The sequence below is a fragment of the Cyprinodon tularosa genome, unplaced genomic scaffold (genome assembly GCF_016077235.1).
Source record: "Cyprinodon tularosa strain WSP-4 unplaced genomic scaffold, ASM1607723v1 ctg145, whole genome shotgun sequence".
Taxonomy (NCBI): domain Eukaryota; kingdom Metazoa; phylum Chordata; class Actinopteri; order Cyprinodontiformes; family Cyprinodontidae; genus Cyprinodon; species Cyprinodon tularosa.
Genome location: NW_024038276.1, coordinates 258,195 through 272,601, shown reverse-complemented (window position 1 = coordinate 272,601; position 14,407 = coordinate 258,195). Strand labels below are relative to the sequence as shown.

The window sequence follows — 14,407 nt, the reverse complement described above, 5'->3', positions numbered from 1 at the left end:
CAATATTTTTCTCATGATTGTCTGATTGTGCCATATTTAACTGAATGCACTCTGGAAGCCTACGACACACTGAGTCTGGTTCTGCTGGAGGTTTCTTTCTGTTAAAAGTGAGTTTTTCCTCTCCACTGTCACTACAATTCAATTCAGTTTATTTATATAGCGCCAATTCACAACACATGTCATCTCAAGGCATTTTACAGATTCACTTTATTGATTCAAAGTTTTCCATCTAAGGAAAACCAGTTGATTGCATCGACTCAAGCAATCACACAAGCATGCTTGGTGCGAGGGATTGCCTTCCAGTCAATAAGTCGATGCAATCAAATGGTTTTGTTTAGAACATTTTGAATCAATTTGACTGTATGATCTTTTTGAATTGTAAAGTGCCTTGAAATGACATGTTTTGTGAATAATTATTAATTTGCCTAAACATTTGATTTTTAAGCAGAAGCACCTGAGATGTTATTGCTAACCAAATATAGCGTCATGTTATTGGGTCATCCTGCTCTCAAATGTTTGCTGCCTGTAACGAGTTTCTCCCAGTATAGCCCTGTTTTCCCCCCATCTCACAGCATGATGCAGCCACCACCCTACCTTAGGAGACTTCTAAAAGTCCGTTTACTCTTTAAAGTCAGTTAATCTTTCCAAAATAAAAAATCATCATATGGGTTCATCATACTAGTTTGTCATATTAAAATCCCAATAAATGCGTTGAACCCTCTGAGTTTTGAAAAAACGTTTCACATCTCCAGATGTATGAATCCTCCTGGAAGGCCTAGTAAAGCTACTGACCTCTGCAGTTCTTTCGAGATATTTATGAACACAATTTTAGACGACATAAGGACAGAAATTACTCATCATATCTAAACAATGGAAGGTTTTTTTATGCTCATGGTTACATGAAGGATTGTCAGCATCTCTGCTTTCCCAACACCATGTTGTGCATTGAATGCTGGTGGATCTTTCAGGATAAAAACATTTGCAGCCTCTGTACAGCCTTTTATTGTCTAAATCAGCTTTTTTATAGATGTGAGGTTTATAATCACAGCAGCAGTTCTTTTTGGTACAAATCTGCTCAAACTCAGTATCCTACAAGTAAAGTTATCAACTCCTCCTTTTTCTTTTAAACTTTTTCCTTCATCTCGCCTCCCTTTCAACCCCATGCCGTCTCAGATGAGTTTGGGGTTTTCTCACACCAGCCCTAAGATGCGCGCCACCCACCATTTACAGGGCATGATAACCCTGCAGGCCACCCTGCAGCCTCTGAAGTGGTACGGCCATGGATGGTAGCCCCCGAGCGGTTCACAGATCCTTTGGCAGTGGGTGTAACCCCTACGGCAATCGTTGCAGCATATGCCCTGGTGGTCCAGCATGGGGTCGATATCCGTGGTGCCCTGCTCGCCCTCCAGTCCTCGCTGCAGGGATGGAGAGAGGAAATCAGTCAGACTGAGTGACTCGATTCCTAGCGGGCATGTTTAGCCATGAATAAGATCTTATTTCTGCCCTGTTGGATATGGATTTTCAGCTGGGAGGACTGGAAGTGGGTTTTTCCAGTTGGTTTTCCTGTACAATCCTGCCTGGAATTGACAGGGTGAAGATGAGGGGAGGCTTCAGTCTGAGCGGCTAGAAGGGAGGGGGAGAGGATGTGTCTGTTTGAGACTGTTTAGCAGGGCAGAGGGGCCACAGAAGGAGGGAGGGGGGGTTATTCATACAGCCTCATTCTTGAAAAGAAAGCTTTAGACAGCCGCGTAGGGGAAATGCATACACTCATTTGCTGTGACGGGCCGGGCCCCTCCGCCATGACCCCAGCATCTGCTGCGGCTCCTGCAGCTGTGAGAAGTTCTCCTCAGGAAAAGGCCTTCTCAGGTAGCCGCTTCTATCCGACCAGACAGGCCGGAACGCTCTGGCCGGATGTAAACACTGCAGAGGAAGAAGGGAAGTGTGAGTCTGTCTGACTCACCTGATAGGGGTTCTCTGGGTTGAACTCAGCCTCCACGTCCTCATAGTCCTCCGTAGGAGTTGCCTGGCGGCGCTGGCGGGCGATGGCTCTGCTCCTCTGGCCTCCTGCACGCATTACAGTGAAATCACATCACAGATGTTGGAGCGGAGGGGCGCTCATCGGGTACGGCTCTTTGCTGCTGAGCTGCTTCTCAGGCAGCAGTTTTGAAATCTTCAGATTGAGGCGAATAAAATGTTGTTGTTTTTTATAACCTTTGACCTCTCTGCATACTACACTCCTCTCATCAGCTGTACACCAAACAGCTGGGATGTTAAATAGAAAATTGAGACAGTTGGCCCAATTTTATCGTTTTTATCCACTTGTTTGATTGCACAAAAATCTTCCCCTTGTCGGATCTGAAATCGTTACAGATAGCAGCGTGCTTACTGGGTGAGTATGTGGGACGGAGCCAGAAGATTGGCAGGTCTCCACACAGGTCCATGATCTTGCTGCTGAGGAAGGAGGGGTCGGGCAGAGGGGGGCCTGCAGCCACCAGGATCAGATCGTCATCGACTTTGGCGGGCATCACCTCATCGTTCTGCCGAATAAAAATAAAGAGGAACCACATTCACAGTCAAAGCTTAAAGATAATACATTAAACCTGCTATAGGCGTAACATCATATGATATTAGAAATAAGTTTGATCTAAATCATATCTTAGAGCTTCAATTGAGTCTATATCAAATCAATCAATTTCTTTAATGTCAACTAAAATTTGCATTTGTTATTGAGATTTGAGTTTCAGTACAAACTAGTGTTGCACCGATACCAGTATCGGGCGGGGCCGCGATCCAAGACTAAAATTGTGATATCTTTATCTAGCCTCGTGAGACCATCCTGATTTTCGCGAGCTTTCAAGGTTTCACTCGCAGATCAGTCTGGCTACTTTCCGTTAAAGAAAATTTGGAGCCGTTCACCAAATGAACGTCCAATCAGCGTTGGCTTTGAGGCGGGTTAAGGTGTGACGCAACGAGAAGCGCGACAGTTCAGTCTAAAGAGCATGGCGGCTTCAGCCGATGAAACTAGCGTTAGCGTGGCTATCGAGCAAGTTTTATCGGAATTACAGAGTATTTCTTCACTGAAAGAAGAGCAAAACACTGCTCTGGAGTCTAACGAGCCTTTACCTGCAGCAGCAAGAGTAGCCTGGCTTGTGGTTGTGTTTTCGTCGTCGCTCTGTTAGTACGTCATATGCTTCGTTGATCTGATTGGTTTATTTGGCCCATCTATCACCAACATAGGCCAATCAGCTAACCAGTATTTTCGCTCCTTCCCAAAATTACTTCAACGGAAGGTTTCCAGATGGATATGCGGAGCAAATCCATTTCGCCGAGTCAGGTTAATCTTTATCGGCGAGTACCAACAAATAGGACACCGATAGCATTTTGAGAGCCAAAATTTTATTCAGCTATTGTCACCCATTCCAGGAAGGCAATGAAACGTTCCCCTGGATTCACTTTTTATTACCGGTAGTCTTTTTCCTGCTTCACAAAGGTAGGCAGGCGCTTGACAAAGCCATGATGGCAAATATTTTACATCTAAGTAGTATGCAGTTCTTCATGTATATATATATACACACACATATCAATTGCAGATGGTATCAATATCAGGGCCAAAAATGGCATTGGTGCAACACTAGTACAAACCGTTGATCGGGGAACTGAGGCCATGCGTGCCACAGAACACTGCTTTTGTTGCGTTCTTATGGCTGCCAAGGGGCCCGCCATGAGCCGCTTCCCTTATAGCACTGCCTTTTAAATATATATTTCTATAGACTTTCTATATACTTATATTTCTAAGTCTTAAATAATTTAAGATTGGGAAATTAATATAAATAGCATTATAATTTAAAAAAAATCTTTTGAACAGAGAAGAAACCAAGGAAATCTGTATGCACTGCTCTGAATGGACTGAAGCTTCTGAAGATTTCCATCCAGCCTGAAGGAGATGAGGATGTTTTTTTAAGAATTGGTGAAGATAAGTGATGGAGCAAGGCTTGCAATATTTTCAACATGAAGGCGGCTTAATGTTGAAGTTGGAAATAGGGAGTTAAACTCGACACCAAGGCTGGTGACTGAAAAGAAATATCCTGACCAGAGAAACTGATTATGACTATGAGGGGTGAGTGAAGCTGATGGTAGGTACAGATTAAAATTGCTTCATTATTTTTTAAGTTGTTTAGCTGCAGGAATTAATGAGTCATCTGTGCTTTTATCTTGTCCATGTACAATGATGGTAGGGGTACCTTGGATGATACAGCAGAATAAGGGCAAGAGTCCATTTTAATGTAAAGTGTCATCTGCATAGAAATGGAAAGACACTCCATAGCAACTGATCCAATGGTCTAGAACAGGGGTGTCAAACTCATTTTCAATGAGGGCCACATCAGCGTAATTGCTGTCCTTAAAGGGCCAGATGTAACTTATAAATGTAACTAAATGTAATTGAATGTAATGTAAAATAAATGTAACGACTCCTTAATGTTAAATAACTCATTATTTATTATAACTTATTCAAGTGACAATTACAGTTGCATAGAAAACATAAGCTTGCTTGTTGCTCTAACACACACGTGTCACACAGCCGCTTCCTACCTAGTCCTCCTCATCGGTCTCTCCCCCTCCGCCCGAATCACTATCATCGATATTTTGAAGCGTTTCTAAAGCCTGTTTCGCTGTTAGGTTTTTTCTGAACGCCACTTTTTCCATATTAGCCAAAAAGTTCTAGGTAGAATGTTGGTTGCTAGGCAACGAAATTTACAATGCAACTAATAGAGCCGTCAAAATGGCGGTTGTGGGGGATCGAGGTAGAATTAACCATATTTATTTTTTACGTTTTAATTGTATAAAAAAAAAAAAAAGTGAAAATGAAGGAAATATAGAAACTGGAAAAGTCAGTTAACATGAGCAACATAATTTTAATTTTAAATATAGTTCTTTCCCTTTAAAATCTCAGAAGCATCAAAATGACGGCTGTGGGAGTTCTAGCGGGCCACATAAAAGGACATGGCGGGCCACATCTGGCCCGCGGGCCTTGAGTTTGACACATGTGGTCTAGAAGAAGCATGTAGATAGAGAGTGGGACCAAAAGCAGAACCTTGAGGAGTGCCTCATGTTACAGAGCAATTCCTGGATTCAGTGGAGATTTATTCTGTCCGGGTCGTTTAATATGAACCTTCAGAGTGACTGCTGTATATAAAATCATGTTCAGTTACAACTTTTTTCAGAACCTTCAAAAGGAAGGAGAGGACGAGTTGGAAGTTCTCCAATGTTGTCCATTTCCTCAATGTTTTCAAGACAAGGCCTTTCACCTAAGCTGACAGATCAGCAAAGGAGAGCACTGCTCTGAATAGTTCCTGCAGCTCAGGTAATCTGTCGGTTTATGCTTCATCTTCCAGCAGGATAATTATCCTAAACAGACCTATGAAGCAGCCTTTTTACAGACTGTTTTTTATTTTATTTTTATTTTAGGTAAATGTGCTGATAGAAATGCAAACCCAACTTCACCTACTTTCATATCCGCATAAATTCCCCTCCACTTCACATTAAAAACAGATTTGTTTTGATTTAAAAAACATCCCTTAGCAGAATGAGTAAAAGTTAGGGTGTATCACTAGTTTTTGGAGGCATCATCAAATCAGACACAAGAAAACATCACTACAACAAAACAACAGTTTCCTTCTGGGCTTTCTGGGTCTTGTCACTGCCCTTTAAATAACCCACTCTATGTGCATCCTGTCCAAGTCTAATCCTCATTATTGGTGCCCCTTTAATGCTCTTTTTAGGATTATAAAATCATGCCTGAAGGCACTCAAGGCTGCCTGTATGTAGATTGTTCTGTGCACTGACATTTAGTTGCATACACATGATGTCAAGTCTTGTCAGCATCTGATGGGAAAAGGTTTGACGTCCTGAACGGACGTGAGTCTGCTTAAAAAGCAGGCGAGGTTTCTCTGCATAAACAAATGCGTTCAGTATCCACAGCCTGCAGGGAGAAGGGGAACTCTGTTGGGATGATCTTGCCCACAGGCTGAGCTGCACCAGCCAAAGTCACGTTCAGGAACCTTTCAGAAATGACTTTTTCTTTCCCAGCTCCAAATAATTTGCTGGAGGGCCAAATAAAAGCAGGGGGGGGCTCTTCTTCACTGCCTGTCTGACTGATAAGAGTTTATCTGACCCACTCCCACTGGATCAAGAAGGGTTTGTGTGCGCCGTGTGCGCTTATCTAACCCATATATGCCATCATTCTAAATTATAGCAAATGACCAGCCTGCAGCAACCATTATAACAACATCTCCCTGTCTCCAAACACACAGAGGCTCACACACCCTGACGGCGTCACATACACAAGCAGGGCGCCAAAACGATCATTTATGAGGCAATAACACAAACCCACACACGAGCACAAATGTGAAATAAATGATCGTTTATGAGGCAGACAGAGGCAATAAGAGCACTCTTGCGTGATAATTAATTGTGTTGTTTTTTGGTGTACAGATGGGGGTGTTTATGCACGTATACGTTGAGGCAGTTGTGCTGATGTGGATTTATGTGGATGTGAGGCTTACCCAGAACTAAATGATTTTAATTATCACACAGCCTCAATTGAGCAATCACACGCTGTGGTGTGTTTTGCGATAACAATCCTCACACACGCCGTACATGCTCCTACTGTGTGTGATGAGCATATGTGTGTGTTGGCCTACCACGCCGTCACAAGTCACCTGTGTGGTCCTGATAGGTCACTTGCTCCAATTTCTGAGTACGCATTAGCAATAATTAAAGCGGCAGCTGTTTAAAGCGCTGATGTTAAGCATAGAGAATTAGTTTTCATAAATACCTGTGAGGAGCTTTAGATTTTTGTAATTAGGACCGTGCAACACGGGCTGCATTTATTAATCCCTTAAACTTCAATAACTCTTCATGTAAAGACAAATTAAGATTTTAAAATGTCCTAGCTGACCAAACTGGCATTTATTATTAAGTAGGAAGTCGAGCTAATACTAACAAGATATTAACTTCATGTCCGTCTGTGTGGAAGGAGTTTTATTTCATTAATGTTGCCAGTAAAAAAAACATGTATTTTAAATGGAAAAATGAAAAAATAAATAAAAATACGCAAACCAAAAATTAATCTTTGAAAAAATTAGCTTTTGAGAGTTAATTTGATCTTTTCTTAGATGTATTTTTTTTCTAGATTATTTTTTGAATTGCATGCTTTTTATTTTATTAACTTTACATGTCACATTCTCTTCACTTCAAGTTAAATAATTAGACTATTCTTTTTATACAGCTTTCATGACATTTCCATTTCTTAAAGTGCAGCAGTGATCAAATGTAAACAGTGTAGGAGCAAAAACATGGTGCAAAAACCGCATTGATATTGAAGTTCGGAGCATTAAATATATATGGTGCAATTATGCAGCGTTGTCAGTGTGATGCATAGTCTGTGACATGATTTAGACTTTTCTCAACAGTTCAGCTGTACAGATGCTGTTAACGTCCATGAGTGAATTAATAACTATATTTTAGAAAAAACCAGAACAAACATTAAAAATGTAGCATGCTGCTATTATAATTAATTCCATATATAGTTGTTAAAAGTATAATTTAGTGCTTATATTTTCTGAGTTTGTATGTAATACTTGTTGCCCTCTTGTGTCAGTCTCCTTCCCCTACCTCCCTTTTGGGTTCAGGCTCCCATATATACACCTCCTGTTCAGCTACTGTTTGCTTGTTCCTCGTCATTTCCTGGCTCCTTATATGTATTTTCCCTGATGTCTCCTATATTTTGGTTTTGTGTATTTGTTATTTTTGCCTCAGTTGCCACTTTTTTCATTGATTGAGGCCCCGTCCACACGAAGCCGAATCCTGGCCTAAACGCACAAATTTTTCACCAAACCAGCCTCTCATCCATACGAAGCCGGCGTTTCGGAGGTCTGTAAACGATCTTTTTTTTATTCAGCCTTCAGAGTGGGAAGATTTTGAAACGCTGTTTTTGCGTTTCCATCTTTAAGCTCTAACCGCATTTTTTTTCTTACACGCATGCGTCATAGCGTCGCCTCTAAACACGCATGCGCGACACAGTATCACAACAACAATGGCGCCGTACTGTGTTGAATTGTTGCTGCTCATGCTACTCACCCTGCTGTCGGGCTTACAACAGAATCTTCTTCTTCTGGAATATCTCCAGGAAGAACAGAGCAATATCGACGACATAGTTCAGCACCTGAATTTGACTGAACCACGAAAATGGACCCGAAGGGCAACCATGTATAAATATTAGTACGCATGCCCAACATTTCGTTGCCTATTTTTGCTTTGGAACGACAGCGCCACTTACAGGCCTGGCATACATTTTGCAGCGTTTTCATGCATTCGTGTGGACGATCACATTTATTTTAAGTCTCCGTCTTTACGACAGACGTTCTGGAAAATATTAGCTTTCGTGTTCGTTTTGACTTCGTGTGGACGGGGCCTAAAACTGCAAGATACCACTCTAGCTTCAGTCTCTGCTTTTGGGTCCTGAAAAACCTCAACACAACCTGATAGTTTTTTTTCCTTTTCCTCATAGCGTTTAGGATTTTAAAATAAAAAACTAACATCTAAATATGTTGTAGATTGCATGCAATTTTTTTTTTCAGTTTGACAGAATGAAATATCCAGAGACTTTTAGTCCAAAAAACACTTTCATAAGACGTAGCAATCAGTGTCTTACTCTTTTTTTTTTTTTTTTTTGCCCCCTCCAACCTAGTTTGCATCTTTTTGCTTCCCTCGGCTCATGACCAACCTTAACATGAGGATGAGAAAATTAGCTCTCTCTGTTAAGGTTAGCTGTCGTGTTTTTGGACATCTCAGACTGCTGTAAAGCGACAAGCTACATCAAGTTTTTAGAAGGGCAGTCTGCACTGAGCATCGATGATCCTGTACATTGACCAAAAAAATTATGGTATTTATTTTAAATAATGTTGTTTTAATGGAAAAAATGTAAAATAAAACCAGTTTGGTGCCCTGCAAATACTCCTGTGAACCCAATGATTTTGGCTCCTGCTGTAAAAGTCTGGACACCTTGACTGTAGAGGGAACGTTGGGTTCCAAACCTACCCTACAGTCAATGCAAAATACTTTTAACATTTCTCTTTTGGTTAAAGTAGTTCTAACCAAAGTAGGATTGATATTTACGTAGAAGTATTCCAGGCAGTGTTTTCCATCTTTTTAACTGTGGCTGATGAAAATTTAGCATATAGATGAAACAGATCAAGTAGAACCGACTAAATATCCCCAAAAGATGGCTTATTATTTCTGCAAGATGGATAAAAGGTGTTGGTTACAAATCATAAGTCGCAGACATGTGCTTCTTTGCAATACAAGCAAAACTGGCCACCCTGCTGTAGATGATGCATTACCTGTTTGTGATGAAGTTTCTAGCTCACTGCAGGGATTCAGAGCAAACGCACACATAAAGAATGTCATCTCACCAGTTCCAATGTCTTTGAGTCCTTGTTCAGAGGCTCCACATCAGGGAGCTGAGCTTTAACCTGGGTCCTGATGTAGCACTTGTCTCCTCCTGCAAACCGTAACCCTGTGATTCCCTGCAAAGAGAAGAAAACATAGGTTTTAAATTCACCAACCTTTTATTTATATCTTTTCACCTCACCTGTAATGACAGACTTTGGATCAGATGCATGTGTGCACAGATTTAGATGAAGAGGATCAAAGGGACACTTTGATTAAAGGTCAGATTTTTAATATTCAAAGGCTTCAGCTGCTGCTTCACTTCTCTGATTAGCCTGATTGGGGCTCTTTAATTAAAGGTCAAAAACCACCAGTCTGAATGTGCTGGAAATCAGAGGGACGATGCATCTTGACACTGATTTTTCCCGAGGGAATAAGATGTCTAATTGTTCTTCGTTTCTCTACTGGGTTCAATGAGCCGACCCCCCCAAAGGGGCCTTCGTTGCTTTAACCAGTCTCAGCGATCCCTACGACACACCCAACAGCCTTGTGATGTTTTCCAATCACTTCTGCTCAAACTCACAATCTCAAAGTCGTGGACCTCCAGCGCCTCGTCCGCCCCGCTGCCTGTGCTGAACCTCTCCATGTTGTTGGCCGAGTCGATCTCCATCGAACCCTCCTCCACTTTTCCGTTGATGCTCATGGTGTAGTGGACATTGTAGACCTGTAGAAAATACACACATACTTATACAATTACCTTAAAGATACAAAAAAAAACCACTGCGCGACTTTATTTATTAGGGTTTAATCTCACAGACGAGAATAAGTTAACTCATAACTGTATAGTGGACACTGAGATATTTATCAGCAGAGGTAGAAGGACAGGTTTAACTTTAGCAGAAAAAGGATCTTTCACTTTAAGTAGCTTTAACCTTCCCTTATAATGTCATGATCTGGCCCATTTGCTCTCACTTAATTAGTCATTCCTTTCACCTGTCGTTTTCCCTCTCTGCCTCAATTATAATTTATTCCTCTCACCTGTTTCCTCTTGGTTATATTCAGTTCAGCCTGAGCATTCAGGGCCAGATCATTACTTGTCTTTCTGTTAGTCTGTCCGTTCAGTTTTTAGCTTGGTTCATGTTCTGGATCCTGGCAGCCAGTCGAAAGAGGGTTTTTGTGTTTATCTTGTCTCCTGATCGTCCACTGTTCCTCCCCCGCGGAGTCCTCTGGGTTTTTGGCTCAATATGTGGAGAGGTTCAGTTTTTATCCAGTAAGCCTGGCTCCAGGGAGGAGACCAGTTTAAAGCCCTGCATCGAGTTCCGGTTCCACGTCCTGTCTCGGCTACCCTCTTCCACTGAGCCTGCCTGTCTGCACCTGATCCTGTGCGTGACCAACTGGTCATGCTTCTGGTCCCAGTCAGACTCTGAACCCTCCTGGGAGCCTGTGGATGCCTGGAAGTCTGGATTCTGCCACCTGTTTCTGTTCCTGCCTGATCTGGATCCTGATGGTTCTCTGTTCCTGTCTGTTCTGGATCCCTGACCAGGATCGGCTTCCAGCATGACCTCTGGGACTGCAGCACTTGGGGACATTCTTGGTCTGGACTGTTAAACCAGAGTGTCTGAGATTGGGCGGTGCCCCGCCCCCCGCCTGCAGTGTCCACGAGCCACAGCTCCACTTTAGTTTTTGTTTAATAAACCTTTTTGAACTTTCCTACTGACTGTCTCTCCTTGAATACTGGGTCTCTCTGTCCCTGGTTCATGACATATAACTGCTCCTCTATCATAAATGTTGTATCAGAACAGTCTGTTAAATTAGTCTAATATCTTTTAGACAGTTTTTAGTGGCTGCTTTGAGGAAAGCTGTTGTTGAAGGGGGGGGCATTAGAAGTCCTTAGAGTTTGCAGCAAACCACAAAGGGGAAAGAGCAAATATGTGGAAGAAGGTGAAAGCTAACACTCTGCTCCGCCCACAGCCACAGGCACTGGAAAAACCTGGGGATTCATAAGTGAGAGTTGGTATCAATCTAATTAATTTGCAGTGTTTCCAGTATTTCATACGACCAGTGGCCTTTTTTTTTTCTTTTTACTGAAGCTGGTACGTTGTGTCAAAGCTGGATAATTAGTATCTATGCCTGATCTTGGTAGCACTGTGACTGGATCCTATGTGTCTCTGTCACTAGTCAAGCTGTTATTGGAGGGTTGTTTTCTTTCCTCTGAGAAATGCAGCTAAGACTGGAGGAGAAATGTTTCCTCCTGCTTCTGCAATACCCCCCCCTCCTCGAACCAGTTTGTCTCATTAAGCTGACTTGTCAAATTAGAGGGAAAAGATATTTTTCAAATTATCATCTGTAATAAACCCAGCATGTAACCAGAGAACTGGAGCGTCACTTTCTTTATTATCTATGTAATAACTTCTCCAAATTCATATTGCTTTCATGTGACCAAATTGGAGTATTTCTGGGCCGAGTTCTGCTCCTATGGTTTAGGAATCGAGCAACTCTTCTGCCCTCAATATATGCTGTCCCTTACACGGACTGACTTGAACTTTTATTTTAACAAAGAGGAATTTTTTTATTTTAACAAAGACGAAGACAAGGACGTGCGTCAGAGTTTTTGGTCATAAAAACATGGCAGTGCTGCAAAAGATTTGAAACTATGATGGAGGGTCACTACTACAACAAGCAGGCATAGGTTCAATGGATGATTCAGATCGAGGCATATTCATGTGTCAGAATGGCCTAGTCAAAGCTCTAATCTAAATCGAATAGAGAGTCTGAGCTCAGACTTTAACATCAATGTCTGCAGGCTTCCAGTCTATCTCAGGGCAACAGAATCTATTCAGTTTTTATCCATAAAAGGCTTAGGAAATCCTGTATCAGTATCCTTTACCTTACGATGATGAACTGCTTTGAGTTGATTTTATACAGTATTAAAAATGTTCATTGAATTGTTTTATTGTAACCGAACAAGGTGTGGGAATATATAGGGATGTGGTCACTTTGAGAGGCTTTGTTTACACTCTTTCAGATTGGCATGTGAGGTATGAGGGTCCTGAAAGTGAACCCATCTCACCCAGATGCTTCTTTATGTGCTCTTAATCTCCTCTTGTCCAAAGCTTAGACTTTTCCTCTAATATCCCATTTTTTAAGGCAAACATTAAAACTTGGTTGAATCTATCTTTCCAACTCTCCTGTTTGGTGTAACCTGGTCTCTGCAGACCCCCTCTGTCTCTAGAAGTAGGAACTGCATTTTGCCGCTCACGTTTCCCCCTCTTGCTCCCGGAGCATCAGCCGGACCAGAGAGCGGGCCCCTCAGCACCATTCCTTTCCTCCTCATTGCACCCTTTCAGGATCCCATAGCACAACGGCTCCATTCACCAAACGTTGCCTCGCACTGTACCACGTAGGGGCGGGTGCTTGATTTACACTTCACTGTTTGCCTACTCCGCAAAAAATAAATCTGGGAAAAAAAATGATAATAAGAAAAACAAGCCTCCATCTGCTTTAGTCTGCCGGGATTTTTATTCAAACACAATGATGACTAAGGCCCTTTTCTTTCCTTCTTCATTTTCAACATATTCAACCAACACTACTTAAAACAACATTTTTTTTCAAAGAGAGAGCTGTTTGCTTTTTCACTTCAAAAAGACCTGTAGCAAAACGGATAGGTTTGGGGTGTTGGAGTTCTGTCAAACTGCTGCTAACTGATTATTCACGTCCTTCCTTTTTAATCTGCCCTCTATGGGAGCTGCTGTATCCAAAGTACACTTGGATACAATCCCGAAACAAAGACACAAGGCATAAAAGAGCCGGTGGCCTTTAATAATAATGAACAAGTTTGAATATGCATATAATAAAGCTTTTCTACATCAAATAAAGCAGAATATCTCCCCAGGGGGTTCCTTTCACTATCTTCTAACAGTCTCCTTACTGAAGTTCATCTCTTTGCAGCAGGCTCTGAACTGCTCCTACACAAAGAGGCAGTGTGAAATGTCCCCCTTACGTGTTTTTCATTGTTGTTCCAGAAGTAGAAAGCCCCGACGGCTCCCAGCAGAAGCAGAACGGCTCCGGTTACGAGCACAGCAATCCCGGCCTTCAGGAGGCGTCCGGTGGAGGCTGGTCTCAGAGACACGGTGGAGTGAGCCTAAACAGTTTTTACCACAACAACAGATAAATAAACACAAAGCTGCAGACTGGTTTTATGTTTGACTGAAGTTATAGTGCTTATCTTTTAGTTTTTGCCCTTGACTCATCCCCATGGATGCTCAGCAGGCAGCAGGTTTCTATGACTGCTTCTCATAGAAGGTGCACCCTATTGGACTAAAGCTACTCACCGGAGCCATGAACTGGTACGAGTCCTCTGGTTCCGCCGTTGCAATGGGTACTTTCTCTGAGCTCCCGGCCATGACTGGAGCCAAACAGACAAATACCTTTTCCAGCTCCAGTTCACCGACTCCCCCCTCTCTCTCCTTCTCTCTCACTTTCCCTCGAAAAAGGAAGGAGGAGGGAGAAGGGCACTTCTCAGATCTAACTTTACTTTTTAGCCCCAACTTAGCATTTTAAGCTCTTCTTACTTTTAATAAGAAAAGGTAAAGTTTAAGTTGTAACTTCAAGCTGATTATCAGCCAGAAAATTCACTAATGTGAGTCTAAGGTTTTATGCTTTCTTCCAGATAGTCATTAACCATTTTTCCCTTTGAAGATTCCATAGGCTGCTCATGCAACTTACATGAGGTTGATCCTGCGCTCATCCTCAGGATTTCATATCATTAGGCTTTATGACAACCTGAGCAGGGCCGACTTGGACCTGTTCAATAATTATGGTGATAGTGGAGGAGGGTGCCCCCCAAACCTTTCCTTTTTGCCCTTTTTTTCCCCAGAGACGTTTCTTTCTCAGGTCAAAGGTTGCCCCTGCAGAATGTTGCACGTTTGGCCATGTGCCAAATCTGTGCTTTTACTTC

General features: G+C 42.2%; 1 protein-coding gene across 1 annotated transcript; it reads right to left on the bottom strand.

Moving 5' to 3' along the window:
- Positions 1–986: 986 nt before the first annotated feature.
- Positions 987–13,943, bottom strand: LOC119779272 (leukocyte cell-derived chemotaxin 1-like). Its single transcript, XM_038278842.1, has 7 exons — positions 13,782–13,943; positions 13,451–13,591; positions 10,034–10,174; positions 9,474–9,587; positions 2,387–2,537; positions 1,961–2,064; positions 987–1,415 (listed from the first exon to the last, which is right to left on the bottom strand). Exons 1-7 carry the CDS (start codon positions 13,851–13,853, stop codon positions 1,191–1,193), a joined length of 948 nt encoding a protein of 315 aa, XP_038134770.1. The 5' UTR covers positions 13,854–13,943; the 3' UTR covers positions 987–1,190.
- Positions 13,944–14,407: the final 464 nt, after the last annotated feature.

Coding starts and splice junctions, on each gene's coding strand:
- LOC119779272 (XM_038278842.1), bottom strand. CDS start 13,853: ATGGCCGGGAGCTCAGAGAAAGTACCCATTGCAACGGCGGAACCAGAG. Junction 13,592..13,781: donor CGTACCAGTTCATGGCTCCG/GTGAGTAGCTTT, acceptor AAAACTGTTTAG/GCTCACTCCACCGTGTCTCT. Junction 10,175..13,450: donor GGAACAACAATGAAAAACAC/GTAAGGGGGACA, acceptor TATTTTCTACAG/GTCTACAATGTCCACTACAC.